Below are 17,831 nucleotides of genomic sequence, written 5' to 3'. Positions count from 1 at the left end.
CCTGCACAGTCTCTTCAACTCAGCTTCACTTCACACATGCTGCTCTTGTCCTGCTCCCCCATACAGTCTTTCTTGTCTATGCACATCTCCCTCATTTTTTCTTTCAGTTAGTAATCTAATCCCACCTAACTAACCCCCTCCCAAAAAATAATAAAAGGGTTCTTTGCAGCCATCACACTGCTTTCTCTCTCTGATCTGTAGCCTGTGTCAGTCTATTTAAATTGGAACCTCTTCCACTGAAGGCACTGTTATTCTGTTTGTGCAGTGCTTAACACTTTGGCATCACATTGGTCCTTAGACATTACCATAATGAAGTGGCCGGAACAATGGAGAGCAAATGCAATCATGCTTTGAACCATCACTCTAGCACTTGTTTTTTCTGCAACAGAATATTGCTCCCTAATCTGGAACAAAAGCATGCACACAAAGATTGTTGATACACAGTTAAATGCAGCTATGTGTATAAAAATATCAGGAACACTAAAAAGTATGCCACTGCCATGGCTTCCAGTCCTAGCGACTATTGCTCCCCCATAGCTCTGCTGCAATGCCATATGCGTGAGGGAATACCATAAGGCCATCAATAACCCAAACCTCTCAATCAATAAGGACATCACTATGCCACTGCCCAATAGGCTCAAATCTACAAAACCCTTCTGGAAATACGCCAAGAAGCTCTATGATGATAACAAGACCTTCAAAGTACAATAGAAGGAAGTCTGGGCAAATACCAATCTGCTGCAGAAATACATCTGCAGAAAATTCCTTGAGCTTCCAAAGGTCTGTGCTCTGGCTGCTTCTGTAGCCACTCTTAGTGCCTGAAATCCATGGCTGACTACTTTCTGACTAAGCTGCTTTCCTAGAAAGGCTCTGAACACCTTTTCATATCTAACAGGTAAGGAACTTTGCTTGAAGGAAGAGAGGGTGAGACAAAAACCAAAATGTGAAGTAAGAGAATGGTTGCAAAAAGTATTGTCTTAGGTGTAATGCTAAATTCAGAGACTGCAGCATTAGCGAAGACTACTACCAAGCTTCAGAAGACTGCTACCAAGCTGTAGGGTGAAGTCCAATTCTGATAGTGTGGGTAAAGTGTGCTCTATGATGCCTGTGAAATTAAGCCTTTCAGGACACTTGGGCCCCATATTTGGTTGTTTTAGAAATATGCCTTCTTCCTTGTGAGTAGTCACTTTTCCCTCCAAACTTGTATTTTTAAAAGGTTTATTTAGCTAAAAAGAGCTTAAAAGAATGGTTATTTTAAACTCATGCTATAGAGATGGTTATTTTCCTTTAACTGGAGTTTCTCAAACCATGTTGTCTCCTTGGCTCCAGCAGCTGGAAGCAAATAGATTCAGACATACAAAAACAACTGGACTTTCAGTGGTGCAGCATGCCTGGGCTGGCTGTGCTGGATCCAGTGAAGGACTTAAGTGCTCCAAGGCCTGAATTTAAGGCTAGGGACAGAAGTTACACATAAACTGGTTTAAGTCACCAGAAACTTGTTTAAACCTGTAACAGAACAGAAGCTCAGTGGACATAAACCAGTTTCAAAATGGCTGAAACTGGTTTAAGACAAATCAGGTTGAATGTAGTAACAGACAGAACTGATTTGGGTCAAATCAGTTTATGAAACTTCTGTCCCAGACCCCTTCCTGGTTCAAGTTAAATCACAGTCCTCCAGCATCCTAGCAAGCTTTCCAGCCCTGGGCCAGACTATGCTGTCTGCTTCAGCAGAGAAGGGTTGGGGGGAGGCAGGGATTACCCCCAACCAGGCAAACCCTGGCTGGGGTCTGGAGCCAGGGAGGGTGTTTAAACCTTGCTTTCCCCAGTTAAACCCCCTCCTCCGCTGAGTACAGATCTACTCTGCCCTCATAAATTTACTGAAACTTACTGCTGGCTGTGACTGTGGACTAAAAATCACCTAGAAGCAGGAAGCAGAAGTGATGAATAACCCTGCAGAGTCCTGCTGCTGTGACTCTGGACTGCAAATCGCAGGGGCAGCAGGAAGAGGAAGCGATCATACAGGCCATGCTGGCTAGAGAGCTTTGTTCTAGTGCCCTCCAGCGTCTGGCCTGAGCCACTGCAGGCATGTGGCTGCATTTCCTGACTCAAAAGTAAATGTGTGTCCAGGTGTTTTTCAGTTTAATCTCTGCAATTTAAAATAACCTGCGAAAACTGAATCAATTCAGCCTTGGGCTTTTTGATTGTTTGTACTTAGCCTAAGGTATCTGGGCCTCAGAAGGAAATCCAGGACCCTCAGCAAGCTGCCTGGCCTCTCTGCATGAGTTAGGCAGTTCAGAATAAAATCCAAGGCAGCCAGCACAGTAGGCAAAAAGCCACCCAGAACTAGTCAATAGGGAAACACTGAAGATAGGAGGGACCCCCAGGGACATTTCACTCAGGATGGCAAAAGGAGCTCTGCAAACTCCCCGCCAGTGTCACAGCTGCCTATGGGAACTCCCTGCTTGCCACCGCTATGCTCCTGCCACCAACAGCACTGCTACACCTACAGGAGCTTGCCATGCCCCCTCCAGCCTCTGGGGGCATGCAGTGTTCATGGTCACTGCCTCTGCATTTTTGGGGGACAGCCCAATCCTGTCAGTGTTGGGCAAGCATGTTTTGAGTAGGCTTGCTTTGAGTACCTTGGGGTACTTAGTAGGAGAAACACCTAGTTTCTAGAGTGGATTTAGCTGTCATCTAGTTGCCAAGATGCTTAGACCTCTCAGAGCTAAGGTGCATCTGCACCTGGGCACAAGCAGGACTTTTTGGGCTTTCCAAGACTGCAATTTTAGATTTAGGCACCAAAATTCCATCATAAATGTTGAACTCCTTTACTGGATCTGACTCTATTTTTAAGGAAAAACTATCTAAAGGAAGGTATTCATATTTGCATCCACAGTTTCCACTGAGCTACTGAGAGCAGCTCTCCAGAGACATGCAGGGACAAAAGAAAGGTGAGAGTGAGTCTGGAGACCAGATATTTTGAGAATTCCATATTTAGTAAATAACAGTGTGTTCTCCTCACTGAATTGCTTTGAGTCCAACTCTTGGGCTAGGACAGTGCACATAAACCAGTTTGAAAATGGCTGAAAAACTGGTTTGAGATAAATCTGGTTGAATGTAGTATCAGACTTCACTAACTAAGGTCAAACCGGTTTATGAAACTTCTGTCCCAGCCTCCTTCCTGGTTTAAGTTAAAACAGAGTCCCCTCTGCAGCCCTGGGCTGGGCTAGGCTATCTGTTCCAGCCAAGCAGGGTTGGCCCCACCCCTCTCCTTCCTAGCTAGAGCACTATCACTGCTCTGGATGGCTGAGAAGGGGGTGGGCATACAAAACTCTTCTCTGGAGTGCAGCCAGGTCTGCCTGGCAAGGGGGCAGCAGTTCTTACCAGGCATCCCCAGCCCCCCCCCCCACTGCTCCAGAGGCAGGTGTGAGAGCATGGCCAGACCCTGGTAGCCTGAGGGGAAGGGGGGGGTTAATCCCCCCATTGTAAGGGGGTGTGTCGCATGGGCACTGACAGGCTCCACTTGTGCACCCGGGGTTGCAGTGGCCAGATACCAGTAACCTGAGAAGGGTCATGGGCACTGACATGGTGCTGGCTCCATCCCGTGCTAAAGATCCCTTCAGGCAGGCCCCAGGATGCAGCACCTGGGCCGAGTCCCTTGGAGGAGTGGCAAGCTGTGCCCAATGCCAAGGTGACTGTGAGGGAGCAGGGTAGGGGGGATGTGACCTGGCTGTAGGTGCAGAGCAGGGGTTAGAGGAGCCAGGGCTAATCACAGAGCCTGACTCACTGCTGTCTCCTGCAGCATGGCCTGGGTTGGGGCAGCCCTAGGAGGTCAGTACCCACCACCTATTGTCCTGTGCAGGGGCCATGGCTTGCAGGCAGACTACAGCTGAAGTGTGGCTCCCCACCCCTTTCCCTCTCCCAGCAGCGGTAGTGGAATGAACTATCTTGACCATGATAACTTTCTCTGGAATGAACTGTGATTCTCATTTAAATGCTGTTAAAACAATAACTTGGGGGAAAACTACCCTTGTCTTCCTGTTTAAAGTTATAGGAGAAATAGAAAAAAAAATTAGTGGGTAGTCTTCTGGACAGAAAGTAAAAAAGTCTGAGCCTAAATTGATTCAATCTTTGCAGGTTAGTTTAACCTGTAGATTGAACCAATATGCAAGTGAATAGACATTCACTTTTGATTCCGGAAATGTAGACACATGCCTGCAGTGGCTCAGGCTAGAGGCTGGGGGTTTCTAGAGCAAACCCTTGGCTGGAGAGAAACTGAGCTAAGGGTGGGGCAGGGCCAAGCTTCTTCAGGGCTTAGTATGATTATGAAGGGGTATGAAGTCCCACCCTGGCCTGCAGCGACCCTTCTAGGGTGTGCCTAGGAGTGGGGAAAGCAGGCTCAGCCCCCCATCCCTGCTTACTTGCTCACTACTCCAACAGCAGGAGCGAGAGAGTGGCCAGACACCAGTAGCCTAAGGGTAAGCGGGGAGTGGCACAGGCACTGACATAGTGCTGGCTCCCTTCCATGCTGAAGATCCCCTTAGGCAGGGCCTGCACCACAGCACCTGGGCCAAGTCCCTTGGAGGAGCAGCAAGTGGAACCCAATGCTGAGGTCGGTGGGGAGGGGCCAAAGGATGAGGAATGTGACCTGGCTGCAGTCATGAAGGGGAGGTGGGGGTGGGGCAGGGCTAAGCAAGGAGTCTAACTCACTGCTGACTCATGCTGTGGCACTGCAGCCTGAGCTGAGGCAGCCCCAGGTGGTGGGGGTCAGTGCCCACCACCTCCTGCCTCCAGCCTTGCATGGGAGCTGCAGTTTACAAGCAGACTGCAGCTGGAGTGTGGCTGTCCATGCCCTGCCCTCTCCTGGCCGTGGCGGCAGAGCAAACCATTGCGGTGGAGCAAACCATCGTGGTGGAAAGAAATGAGGCACCTATCACTCACTGCCTACTTGCAGCAGCACTGGGTGCTCGAGGTGAGCTGCCATGGGCCAGTCACTGCCCATGCCCCTGGGCCATGGGGGTGGGCTGGACCAAGCTGCAACAGTCCAGTTCCTGCATCTGCCACTGCTCACACCCTTGGCCCACAGCAGCCCGCCCTGAGTGCCTGGTGTCACAGCAAGCAGGCAGCAGGTGACAGGTGCCTCACCTCTGTCCACTGTGATGGTTTGCTCCATCACTACCACCACTGGAAGATGGAGTGGGGCGGGAGCCACACTCCAGCGGCAGTCCACTTGCAAACCACGGCCCATGCACAGGACTGTTGGTTGAAGAGTGCTGACCCCCATCCTCTAGGGCTGCCCCAGCCCAGACTGTGCTGCCACAGGAGGAAACAGCAGTTAGTCAGGCTGTTTGATGATTACAGAATGTACAGTATCAGCACACTACCACAAAGACCCAAACAGATTAGATACATGTAGTGCAGCCCTCTTGTGCTTAATAATATATTTAGGGCCTGATGATTCCCTCAGTTGACATGGGCAACTCCCAGTAATGTCAAAGGGAGTGGTGAGTAGTGGCTGAGATATTTAGGTTTCCTTGTACTGTCTGGGGGCAGATACTGCATTTCTTGAACATCCCAAAGTTTCGGTGGTGTGCTGAACACAAGAGGAGTTGTGGGTGGTTGCCGATCACTGGTCGGTGCTTGCCACCCCCCACCTCCCCAGTGCTGCAGCCGACTGCAGGAGCTCGCCACTTGCTGCTGCCACGCTCCTGCCACCGACAACATCGCCACCACATGCAGGAGCTCACCGTGCCCCACAGCCTCTGGGGGTATGCGGCATTCATGATTAGGCATGCCTCCTTTACATTTCACTGAGGAGTGTAATCACACATGAAAATAATTGCTGTGCATTGCAAAGCTATTTTTACTTTCCATCTATCTATATTGGCATGTGCTTTGACAAAAGCAAGGTGCTTAGGGGAAGGAGTACAAGAGAAGCTACTGTGAAGGCCGTCATATAAGATAGATTCTGTGCAACTGCTATCCAGCCTGGGGAGAGCTGTAGTTCATTGCTGGCTTTGCTTTTTACCTTGCTTTGATTCACAATTATAAAAGTTCTCTCCTGTTGAGCTGTATTTTATTTCTCCTGAGGTGCCCCTCTTGCCTGCAGTGACTGATTTCACTTTACAAGTTAAACATTAAAAACTTTTTCTACTATGTGACATGCTACAGTGATGTAGTGATCACATGGGTCTACATGCGATTGGCAGCTATGTCACCGCAGCAGCAAAATCTAACCATGCACTGTGTGCATGGCACAGTAACTACCCATACTGATCTATGTGATTAGAAACTGGAAAGTTCAGTGCACATAAACCACTTTCAAAATGGCCAAAACCAGTTTAAAATAAACCTGGATGGAAGTAGTAACAGACTTAACTGATTTAGGTTAAATTGGTTTATTGAACTTCTACCCCAGATGCCCTGCACGTGCAAGTTAACTCACAGTCCCCAGGCATTCCAGGAGGCTTTGCACCTCTCCTGCAAACCCCACCTAGAGTGGGCGGGCTAGCCGTGATCCATGCTGTCTGCTCCAGGTGAGCAGGGAAAGTGTGCTTTAGCACCCTCCACCTCACCCAGGCTTCCAGCCTGAGCCACTGCAGGATGTAGCTGCATTACTGGATTCAAAAATGAATGCCTAGTGTTCCACGTTTTCAGTTTTTACCAATTTTCACCAATACGGTCCCTGATTTTTTTTACTGAAGTTATTTGGTTTTACTGTTTTACACCCATTTTTCAGTTCACTGAATTTTACTGGGTACAGTAAAATCCCTGTTAACCAGCATGAGTAGGGAATGGCTGGGGGGCACCAGTAAGCTAAAAGTGCCAGTTACCTGAGGCACAGGTTTCCAGCAGGATGCGGAGAAGGGAGGGTGGCAGCAGCCGCACACAGATGGGGAGAAGGTGATCACGTTGGGGCTGGAGCCGCTGCCTGGGGGCATGGGGCTCCCAACTCTGACGCTGGGTGGGGCAGGAGGGGCCTCAGGAATTGCTCTTGGGGTGGATGGGTCCCAGCTGCACCCCGGCGGCTCTGGCTTCAGCCCTGTCCCTGGGGCTGGGAGCTGTGAGTCCTGTTCCCTGTGGTGAGTGCTGAACCCAGCCACTCCACACAGGTTCATGGAGCTGAAGCCATTGCCTGGGAGTGCAGGGCTCCCAGCTTTGACCCTGGGCGGGGCGGGAGGTGCCGGTGCCAGTGCAGGTGCTGGTGCTGGGATCGGGTCCCCCCCCCGCCCCCCCATCTGGCCATGCGCCACTCTCCCCAACCCCTGGGCTGTGCCATGCTGTGGTGCAGGCAGGTGGTGTCAGCTGCAGGCAGCTGCTGCCAGCCACTCCCAGGGCCACTGCAGCAGGGGCTGAGGTGAACAGGGACAAGCTGTGCTGCACCCCATGTCCCCTGGGGCTTCTGCTTGTTTTGTCTGCTCTGCTGCAGCAGGTCTGGGAGCAGCTGATGCCAGATGCCTCCATTACGGCACAGTGCAGTCCAGGCGCTGGGGTGAGTAGGGACAAGCGGAGCCTCGGGGGGGTTCAGGGCACAGCACAGCCCAGCAGCAGCTGCAGGCAGCTGGCATTGGCCACTCCTGGGGTGAGTGGGGACAAACGGCACCATACTCCCTGGGGCTCTGCTTGTTCCTACTCACCCCAGCCCTTGCTGTAGCCGCCCTGGGAATGGCCGACATTAGCTGTGGAGGGAACTGGAAGTCAGCAGGTGTAAGGCAGCAGCAGCCTGCTTTTGTCCTGCGCACAGACCTGGGGGCACGCACCCCACAGGAAGAGCCCGGAGCAGCCCCCCAGCCTGCAGCCCTCCCGGGGTGCATGTAGCAGCAAGAGCCACCCCCCCCACCCCACACCCACTGACAGTTCCCTCCATTTTGTTCCCTGCTGAAGCCCCAGGAGCAGCCAACAGGCTGGGCTGCACCCCTCTCCTTCCGTTCGCTAGTCCCAGCCTTACTCCCTCCCTCCCTTCCTGCCACAGGAATGTATTATTATTTTCCCCAATTTAAACCAAATTTTTTCCTTTTATCCTGATTTCAGCCAGATTTGGAAAATAAACCCCAAAAAATTCCTGGATTTTTTTTTAATATAAAAACTGAGAACGCAGAACACTATGAATGCCTTTTCACTTGTTTATCTGTTCAATCTATGCAACTTCGACTAACCTGTGAAGACTGAACTGATTCAGGCTTTTTGATTGTCTGTACTTACCCCTAGAATGAAGTGCAATATGGCAAAGGCATAATTTTTAAGTATGCTCCCTTACTTTTTCTATGAATTCAGAGAAGGTAGGGAGGGAGGTTGGTTTTTTGGGGGGGAGGAGGGGGAGGGAGTTGGTTGGAGATTGCATTTAATGATTTTGTTATACAAATAATAAATATGCCACAAAGTAGGATAGGGAAATTTTATCTTGCAGTTTCTGTGGCAAGTATAATTATTGTGGCTCAGAATATGACCATAACCACTTGATGGTAATTCTTCCTTGAGCTAGGTTTACATAATCATCTAACTATTATTGTCTCTCTAGATAACAAGACACTAGAATACCTATTATGTCATCTGGGCTTCTGGACACAAGCAATGAGTAATCTTACAAGTTGCCGGTAATACTGTATAAGGGAAAGAAAAGGCAAAGGTTCTGTGAGGTTTGGATAATCCCTCCACAAAATATAGTTCCCCATTTGCCTACCTATGCAACATTATATTCCCTGCCCCCCACCCCCAGTGCTGAATGACTGGCTCTTTCTGCACAGATTTACAGAAGTGTGTTCAGTTGTGAACTCCTGGGTTTGAAAATCTAGGTCGGAGTTTGCTTCTTGTCCTTGCTTACACACCAACATAATGTACTTTGTCCACAAACCCAACTCCACATTACTCTTCCTGCAGCCAATAATAGTTTCTACCTAGTCCCTTACTATCCTGACCAAACCCTCTCCCAGAAAAAGCAAATAAAACCTTCAGTTCTCAGTTTACACCCTCCCAGTAGCTTTTCCATTTTTAAATCTTTGAAAAAATCCTGCTGGCTCACTTTCTGTTCCTGCTTTAGTCTCTCTTACTTTGACTCTAACCCCTGTTACTTTATAAACATACAAGATAAGGCAGAATGCCACTGAGGTTTCTAGGTTCCAACTCCATAATAAACTAGAATAATCTAGTGCAAGAGCTACATATAGCTCTCCTTACTCTGGGAACAATCACACTAAAATCAATTGGACTTCTTGTAGCAATAGAATGAGCAGGATTTGACTTTGAGTCTTGAGGTATCATCAGTAAAAGGTTTACACTGCTGCAAGCTTATGAGGAAAAGCTGGAATGTTTTTAAATATTTTTTAATTTATATTTCTTTTCCCCAAAAAGTCATAATGGTGTTGGTGTGATGCTATACCAATATACAACCTTGGACACCCGCTCTTGTATGAGAACTTCACAGAGTTTTGACAAGAAAAATATATAAGCAACCAAATGCAAAGGTGTAATTGCTTTAAGGTGCTTGTTACATCACTATGACTAGGATAGGGTTACAAGATTAGCAAGCTTCTTCTGTAGAAACGTGTTTGCATTTTATCGATAGCGTTGGAGTGACTGTTCAGGAAATACAGCTATGACTGTTCTGGAAATATGTAAGAGGCATTGTAAATTTAAGAAAGAGACTTCTATGATGTAAACATGATTATTTTGCCTGGATCATTTTCTGACTAGAGATCATACTACGAAAGGCCATATCCATATGGGGTCATGCCCTGAATATTTAATCAGGGCTACAGGAAAACCTGTTGGAGGGGGATGCAGAAAAGGAGTCCTAAAGGTTCTGTTACAGAGTTCCTCTCACATGACTGCTCCCACATGATAGGTCAATGCAGAGTTCTCATAGCTTATTTGTCAGAGGCTCTGGTCATGCCCAGGCAATAAACTTAACATATCTTGCAGCAGCAGCTTCAAGCCGGCTGGACTTCTCCCTGCAGCCTGCCCCTAACAATGTAGCTACATCCAAGAGGTAGCCTGTCCCTAACAATGTAGCTACATGCCTCATTAGCATGGGGGGGGTCATGCTATGTGCCTCATTAGCATGAAGATAGGCTAACTATCACTGTGTGCATCTACATGAGATGCTATGGCGGAACAGCAATGAGTTACTAAGTCATAGCTCATTGCTATAGCACCATAGTGTTGCTGGGCATGAACTGTGAAGGTAATGCTACTGTGCAACAACAGTACTGTGCAGTAATGCTGGTTACTGTGCAATCATTTAGTACTTGATTAAGTATGTACCGTACTAAATGACTGTGCACTAAAAACTGAGCAGTCTGCCACTCATATAGATGAAGACACTGTCACTCGTACTCTCACTGTTGTATTAATTAGCCAGCATAAATTCACTAAGAACATGGTTATTCTATGTCCATTTTAGCAAGTAGCCCACTTGAAGATGCTGCCAGACCCAGTAAGTTTACCATGTGTAGGCAACCTCTGAATTTTCCCTAGCTCAACTCTGTCTTCCAAGCACAACAACTCCATCAAGGTCATACTACTCCCATGGCTGAAACTGCCCCTTTAACTCTTAGGTATAATTTCAGTGAAAAAAAGATAACACAGCCCTTATTTTTATTTTCTGCATAAGCTCCACAGCACCAGGCAACATTAATCATTCCTCTTGCTATGGATTTTAAGAACATTTCAAATAAAAACCCTAGTTCTTTAAAATTCCTTCCTCATTGTCCGCTTCAACACAGCCACCCAGGACACACCCCATACCAAAACTGTATGTTTCCTTGATGCACCTTGCCTTTGTCATCTTCTTTGTCTCTTATTTCATCTACCCCACTTACATGCTAGAGTAGACAGCAAGCAGTTCCTTCATTTCCTTAGCTGTCTCCCCTGCAGGTAGTGCATCTGCTGCTGGTGCCTTCTCTTCCAATTCCTATCTCATCCCTGTCCTTTGTTCACTGTCCCTTCTGCCAGTGTTTTATTCTGAACATATAATCTCTTCTGCTTTCTCCCATTACTGGTTCTCTTTTAGTTCCAAGGTCTTTTAGAAAAACCAGTGAAGCAGGCATACTTTCCAGTTGTTGTAGGAAAGAAAAACGTGGAACTCTTTGCTTACAGACAGACTGAAAAGGACTGAATAATTAGGAGCATTTTCCACAACCTACAGAAATAAAAATTCTGATAAAAAATACAGGTGCCAAATATTTTTCTACACATGATGCACCAGCAACATGCTGTCTGGTCTTCTTGGAGAAGCAGAGTACATGTTTGTATACATTCAACACTCTCTCTGGAGATACTATTTCTTCACACTGCCATTTGGGTTGTGTGTGGAACTGAGGTGCTTCACTGCAAAATACTGCAAATTTTGCATTGTGTGGAGGATTCTAAGTTCTCATTGGATGATGATTTGGACAAAAACAGTAGAAGAACATTATTACAACCTCCAAGCAACATTGGTATGAAAAGAAATAGCATATTTAAGAGGAAAACTAACACAGCAAGGGATACAGGTAGAATACAGAAAGGTTGAGGTCATCACCAACAAGCTTGCCCCAGTAGACATGGTAGGGATACAAAGATTCCTTGGAATGATGAATTATGCAAGTAAATTTGTGTCTAATGTAGCTGTCCCCATTTGAGTGCATTACAGTGCAATGATGTTAAAATGCTCCAGTCCTGAGGTGCTTACAATAAACACAAATACTTTCAAAAAAGATTTTGGCACAAAAAGAACTACTAGATTTATAAGTGCCTGAGAACAGTTGTACAGATATCTCAGGTGGGCAGGGTGGGGGGGAAACGGGACAGGATGTAATGGACCTGAAAGTCCACATAACAGTACAGGGTAAATTGCTAGTCAGTTTAATTAATAAATTAATTATATACTTTGAAATTCTGTATTCTGTTAATGCGGCTTGTTAACTGTTTTGCTGTTAAAAGAAAGTGTGGAGAACTGCACCATTAAGTGGCTCTGGGACATACAGCTTTATGCTATGAAGAATTAGAACAGAGAATGCAGCAGAATAATTACATTCATTGGCTCTCAGTAGTTTCTGAACAATGGACTGACTGCCCTCTTGACTGTTTCATTCATTCCCAGTGCATCCCAGTCTCTAAATATGTTAGAAAGAAAAGCATTAGGGAAAAAAAAGATTCTATGGTCCCTGGTCCATTACATTACCCACAATCCATTTCATCCCTACATTGTTTCAGAGGCTGACTCATGTACAATGCATCACTCTTCTTGCAAAATTAGGAACTGAATCTCAATATCTATTGCTTTGTCCCTGTTTCTCTTTCTTCATCCTCACTGCAGTCCTATCTCCCACCTTCCATGTTCAGGTGGCCTTCTTACACAGCATGAAACAAGTTAACTTGGCTCACACAGTTCCCCTCATTACTCAACTGAAAGAGACTAAACATGTGAAGTAGATCTTGTGAAATCCCTATCAAACTAAACAAGTAAATTATGATGGTTTTTTACCATCTACCAGTTGTTATGGATATTGCAGTATTTAGAATTATTTAAAACAACTGTAGATTAGTTAAATGTCAGTCTCATAGCAACTACCGAACCTTTAGCATATCTTCGTGTATATGACAGTTCCAACTAAGACATACTCACTTAAAAACATGCTTTTAAAAGATACATTTCTTTTCTTTTGTTACTACATCCCAACTGGGTGGCTTTTAAAATTCCCAGGTTACTTTTTTACTATTCATAATCTTTGTTACTTTTTACCTTACTCCATCTTTGAGGATGAAATGAATTAAGACAATTTTTGTTTGAACTGTTCATTTTCAAGTTCTACATGCTGTGGTATTTTCAAGTTCTACATGCTGTGAGTTAGTTTAAAAACAGCTGTTTCTTTCTTCCTCTCTTTTTCTTTCTGATAGACAGCTGTTGAACACATCAGAAAGAAGATCTACTTAAGAGAATTTTGCACAAAAGTAAATCTGATAGAAGTGGCAATGATACAAAATGCAATGTTTTGTCAGTGTTTTAATGCTTGATGGTTATAGTGAATGCAAGCCCTGCACCTCACTTAATCCCACATAGGAGCTATCTTGGGCACTACAACCACAAAGAAACGTCAGTTCATCATTTTTTCTTTCACAGAAATCTATGCTGGATATCACAGACTGGCACAGAAGGCTGTGATAAGGTGTGTGTGGGGGAGGTGGGGCGGGGAAGGGAGCCAGGAATGGACATTTAAATTAAGTGAGCCCAGCAGCCTCCACAATTGGTGTTGAAGGTCTATGTGCACCTACACCAGTTGATTTAATAGTGGATGCAGAGGTGTTAGACACCAGCTATTATACGGCTCGGTGTTAGGCAAGCAGATTTCACCTCCTTGTCTCTGCACAGAACACGAATACTCAGGCACAATGAAGACAGAGTGGATTTCACACTTGTGAGAGACATCAGCTTTTTTGCTTGGCTTATCCTGCAATGAGACTTAATCCTGGGTTTGACAACCTGGACATTTCATTGACATCAAGGTAGATTTCTTAGATGACAAAAAAAACTTTAAAAACGAACTTGAATGCAAAATTGTGGAATAAGAAATCATCCACAGACCGGATTGTGTTAAGTATGGTCTGAACGTCTACAGATTCTTATCCCATTACCTGAATTAGCTTTTTATGACCTCTTTATCCCTATGGGTTTATTACTTGTTTGCCTCTCTCGAGATCCCCTTCCCTGTCTTTTGTATTCAGATCACTCTATCTGATAAACTGTGTTGTGCATGTCTTTTCAGAGCATCTGATGAAATGAGCTCAGGGTCACAAAAGCTCACGCTATACTTCTCTGAACTAGTTTTCAAAGTGCCCTAGTTAGTCTAGCCTGTCTTCAAACATGTTATTTTGCCATAAGAAGGATCTCAGTGTCATACATTTAGTGATTTACCTTTACTGCAGAATCAAATCAGAAAAAGCTGGACTTGAGAAGACTGACCTCTTTTCAAGACAAGTAGAGAGTCAGAAGACCTAAAAAGATGCCTTAATATAGCTGAATGATAAAGATAGGTGAATTAAAATGTAAAATTATTGAAAACATGGAATTCTATATATTTTAAGGCATGTCTGCTTTAAGAGCTGTGGTGAGTTCAGGCTTCACTGAAGTTGATTTTAGTGGAGAGAAGCAGAAACGAATGCAAGGGGAAGAGCTAATGAAGGGATGTTGTGAATTGTCCTTTTGAAAGAAGCCAAATACATCTTACATTGAAGACAGCTAAAATACACACCAGTACATATTTTTCCTCAATGGATTCTATGAATGTGATTTCTGGTTTCCATGAGGTGCTATATAGAAGCAAATGAAGAGAAGACAGTCCACAAGAACTATACACTAAATTGTGGTCTGAACTGGAAAAAGTGTGATAATTGGTAATCTTGGGGTAAGTATCCTAAGTACCCTAGAAACTCAGCCTTCCTATTTTATACAGGTAATGGCAACTCTAGCTTTGCCCCAAATTCAGCTGCAGATGTAGGTTTTACAAATACAGATTGCACCTGCAGGAGGGAGGCTGGTCTTTTGAAAATCTGGTCTTCAAATATGTCAGTTGCAGTAGCCTCTGAAATTAGGCTTTTGTTACTTGAATAAAATCAGTTTTAAGTAATAAACATTTCTCATACATGATTTTTGATGTTGTATTATGTTAATGCTTCTGAGGGGATCTATGACAGAGCAACTTCTCTTCTCCACAGACTATTTTAGCTGTTAAAAAACAGCTTTCCTTTTTCCATGATCCTGCAAGTCCTCAGTTACACAGCACTTCCGCTAACAAATCATTTTGTTGAGACTGCAAGGTCAGGGCCATGGAGTGCTTGGTTAATTTCACCTTTTAAGTTCATCAGCTTCTATATTATTGTTTATTTGGTGTTGGTTAGCAGGTTGAGGCTAAATTATGTTCACCTTGCACAAAAAACTCACTCTAGCCAATGGAATGCTCTTACTAAGGAAAACATGATTTGGCCCAAAGTGATACTGGGTAGGGATTTATATTTTCTGTCAAGTTCAAGAACATATATCTCTTAGTTTAAATGAATCCAGATGTCTGCTTAAAATAGAAACAAAACAGATTAATCCTTTTACACAAGGCTCACCTGATATAACATTTAGCAACAAGAAGCTTGAATTTTTTAAGGTACTTCCTTGAATGGAAAAATATAAGTTGAATCCTACCCAGAAATTGCTGATAGTTTTTGGTGTGCGTGATATGCCATCTCGCATCCTTTGGTTCGAGTCTTGTGCATTTCAGCACGTAGAGACGGACAGTTGACTGACACATCCCCAATGGAAATGACTAACTCCCGGTATAGAGCCACTTGGGTATTAAACTCCTGGACAAGCTGAAAAACAGAGATTGTTTACTTACATGAAACATTTAACTATATTGATAAAACATTGGGGCATTTATAAAAGCAGTCAATCATGCTTCTATTTTTATTGACTTCAGTGGATACAGAATCAAATCTCTAAGGTTCAGTAAATTACTAAGGCCTTCATGCAAGCTGCTTCATCTGTACTATAACTGCTCACCTGTAGGAAGGTAGTATTTCAACTCTAACCATTTCAAAGTGCTTGAGTTATTAATTTTAAATATCATGCAGACATGCAGACATAAATAATAGCTTCTTTACTATGGATAGCAAGGGATTAGTTTTCATCATCATTAAAGACAAAATATTTCCTGAAATGATTCTCTCCTCCCCCCGCCCTCCCTGCTTTCTGATTAGCAGTGCATTTAGGGAGTGGAACATACCATTCATTTATGCACCGGAGACTTTACTAATTTACTCTGTAATGATTTCCTTCCTATCATTGGCCTCTAACCCAGGTTTCAGACTTGAAATTGATCTGAAGTTGTTGGCTGATAAGATGTGCTAGATAGTTACTTTCCACTTAGTATTCCAGGTAGCACCTTGTCCAGTGTGAAATATAGACAAAGAAGTAGATAAACCTCTCAGCCTTGCCACAGAACTATTCCAACCCGGCATCATAATATTATAATAGCTCAGACTCCCCTGGATAAATTGCTGCATTCAAAGTGTTAGAAGGACTATTATTTTGCTCCATTAATCTACCATATGTGTTTATTTTAAAGAAATAAATTGTATGCAATCATTGGATGCAAGAAATGTATGTATGCATAGAAGTAGCTCTTATGGGGGGAAGAAGGTAACAATCTGTCTATCTTTATCCTGACAAATTTAACGCAAGTCTCTATATTCGATCAAAGCAGAAAATGAGTAAAGCCACTCCTAACTGTTCCAAAATAAAATCAGTCCTCAACACATCACAGCAAAAGAAACACCTAAAAAACCTGGATCTGGCACCTGGATGAGTTCAGTCATATTTTGGAGCCACGACCCCAAATTCAAATGCCCACAAAAACAGCAAGTATAGCTTCTCCTGCTGCACTAATACAATCTGGTCCCTAATGCTGGCCAATGCAATAAGCTCTTAAAGACTCAGAAACAGTACCTAAAACCCTACCCATGTGAGCTGCCAACCTCCACATTGTACAGGGAGAATAGCAAAAGGTTCAGGTGCCTCTTCTGGTACACCTGGATACCATGAAATTTGACCTCAAGCCCCCTGTGTTCCCTGGCCTAAGAGAAAGAAATGTAGCTGCAAGTACCTGAAACGGCTATATTTGTAGCATAATCATCCCACAAGAACCAGACCCAGCACCTGGATACAGATGAAGCCAGCCACATTTTTGGCGGCTTCTGTACCATCTGCCCAGACAGAGGGAAAGCGTAGCTATTTTCCTGCTGCCGAACAGCATTCTCCTGTTTTTGCAGCACCAGCATAAAAGCCAGATTCAAGCTCCTGGACTACACAGGGTCTTGGCAGTTTGGCCCTAACATGTTTTCCTTCAGATCCAGAAATGCCACCAGCTAAAGAATGGAGAAAAGCAGCTGTTGCAATTTGACTTCTTTAAAGTGGCTGCCCCAATGCTAAGGTTGGACATGAAGAGGAAATTGCTGGATCCACTTGTTGGATGTGCGTTTCTGGAATGGCTGTGACAGTGTGCAGTGCCATCTGGTTATTTCGAGTGCGGTAGGAGCTGCCACCCTTTCCCCTGTATTTAGACATTCAAATTTGAAAGGGGGAGGGGGGCAGGATCCAGCAGGAGATGAGCAGCTATGTTGGATCCAGATGCCTCAGGGTCCAGATTTTTCCAAGTCAAGGCGCAACAGCCTGCTCGGGCAGACCCTAGGCTGGCGGTCTGCGCGGCTGGGGCCTGGCTCCCAGCTGCAATCAGGGGCGTCACAGCATTTTGTGCCGCTCTTTTTGTGGGCTGCGTCGGGTCCAAATGCTCGGGGCAGGCGGAGCCCCGCGAGGACACCACGGCCCGGGAAATCCGCGGGGCTGCAAGTCGGGTGGACCTGGCGCCTCCCCGCCAGCCCGGGGATTTTGGAGCCGGGGGAAGCTGCTGCGGTTGTGTCTATGTAGGGATGAATGACTGTCCGGGGCCAAACGAGCGCGGCCCCGGCGCCAGGCCCTGGCGACTGCCCGGGTGGCGGGAGCCGCTCCGTGCCTGGGGAGGGCTCGCGGCAGGGGTGCCGGCAGGGAGGTGCCGGAGCCGGGGCCGGAGCCGGGCTCGCTCTCGGCCAGGGACGCGTTTGGGCCGGCGCTCCGCAGGGCCAGGCAGGTGCCGCCCGGGCGATACCCACCGCCTTGCAGTCCTCCAGGGCTCGCTGGCTGCGGCAGGCGCCGTCCGCGCCGCTGCCGCGGCGCTCGCCGTCCCGGCCGGGCAGGGGCTTGCCGAGGTGGAAGAGGGCGGCGGGCCGGGGGCGCTTCTTGCGCCCATTCGCTGCAGCACTCATGCACACGC

The 17,831-nt window shown here is 45.9% G+C and overlaps 1 protein-coding gene across 2 annotated transcripts in view; it reads right to left on the bottom strand.

Moving 5' to 3' along the window:
- The window catches only part of RGS7BP (regulator of G-protein signaling 7 binding protein), a 97,662-nt gene extending 79,837 nt beyond the window's left edge, over nucleotides 1-17,825 (bottom strand). For both annotated transcript variants that reach the window (XM_019532135.1, XM_019532136.1), the window contains exons 1-2: nucleotides 17,671-17,825; nucleotides 15,170-15,336 (exon numbers count right to left, since the gene is read on the bottom strand). In XM_019532135.1, the coding sequence (XP_019387680.1) occupies nucleotides 15,170-15,336; nucleotides 17,671-17,823 (320 nt within the window). In that variant the 5' untranslated portion in view covers nucleotides 17,824-17,825. The remainder of the gene's footprint in view (nucleotides 1-15,169; nucleotides 15,337-17,670) is intronic.
- Nucleotides 17,826-17,831: the final 6 nt, after the last annotated feature.

The sequence above is a fragment of the Crocodylus porosus genome, unplaced genomic scaffold (assembly GCF_001723895.1).
Source record: "Crocodylus porosus isolate Cpor-Errol unplaced genomic scaffold, CroPor_comp1, whole genome shotgun sequence".
Lineage (NCBI taxonomy): Eukaryota > Metazoa > Chordata > Crocodylia > Crocodylidae > Crocodylus > Crocodylus porosus.
The sequence above is the reverse complement of the archived record's forward strand: the minus strand, read 5'-3'. Positions and strand labels throughout refer to the sequence as shown.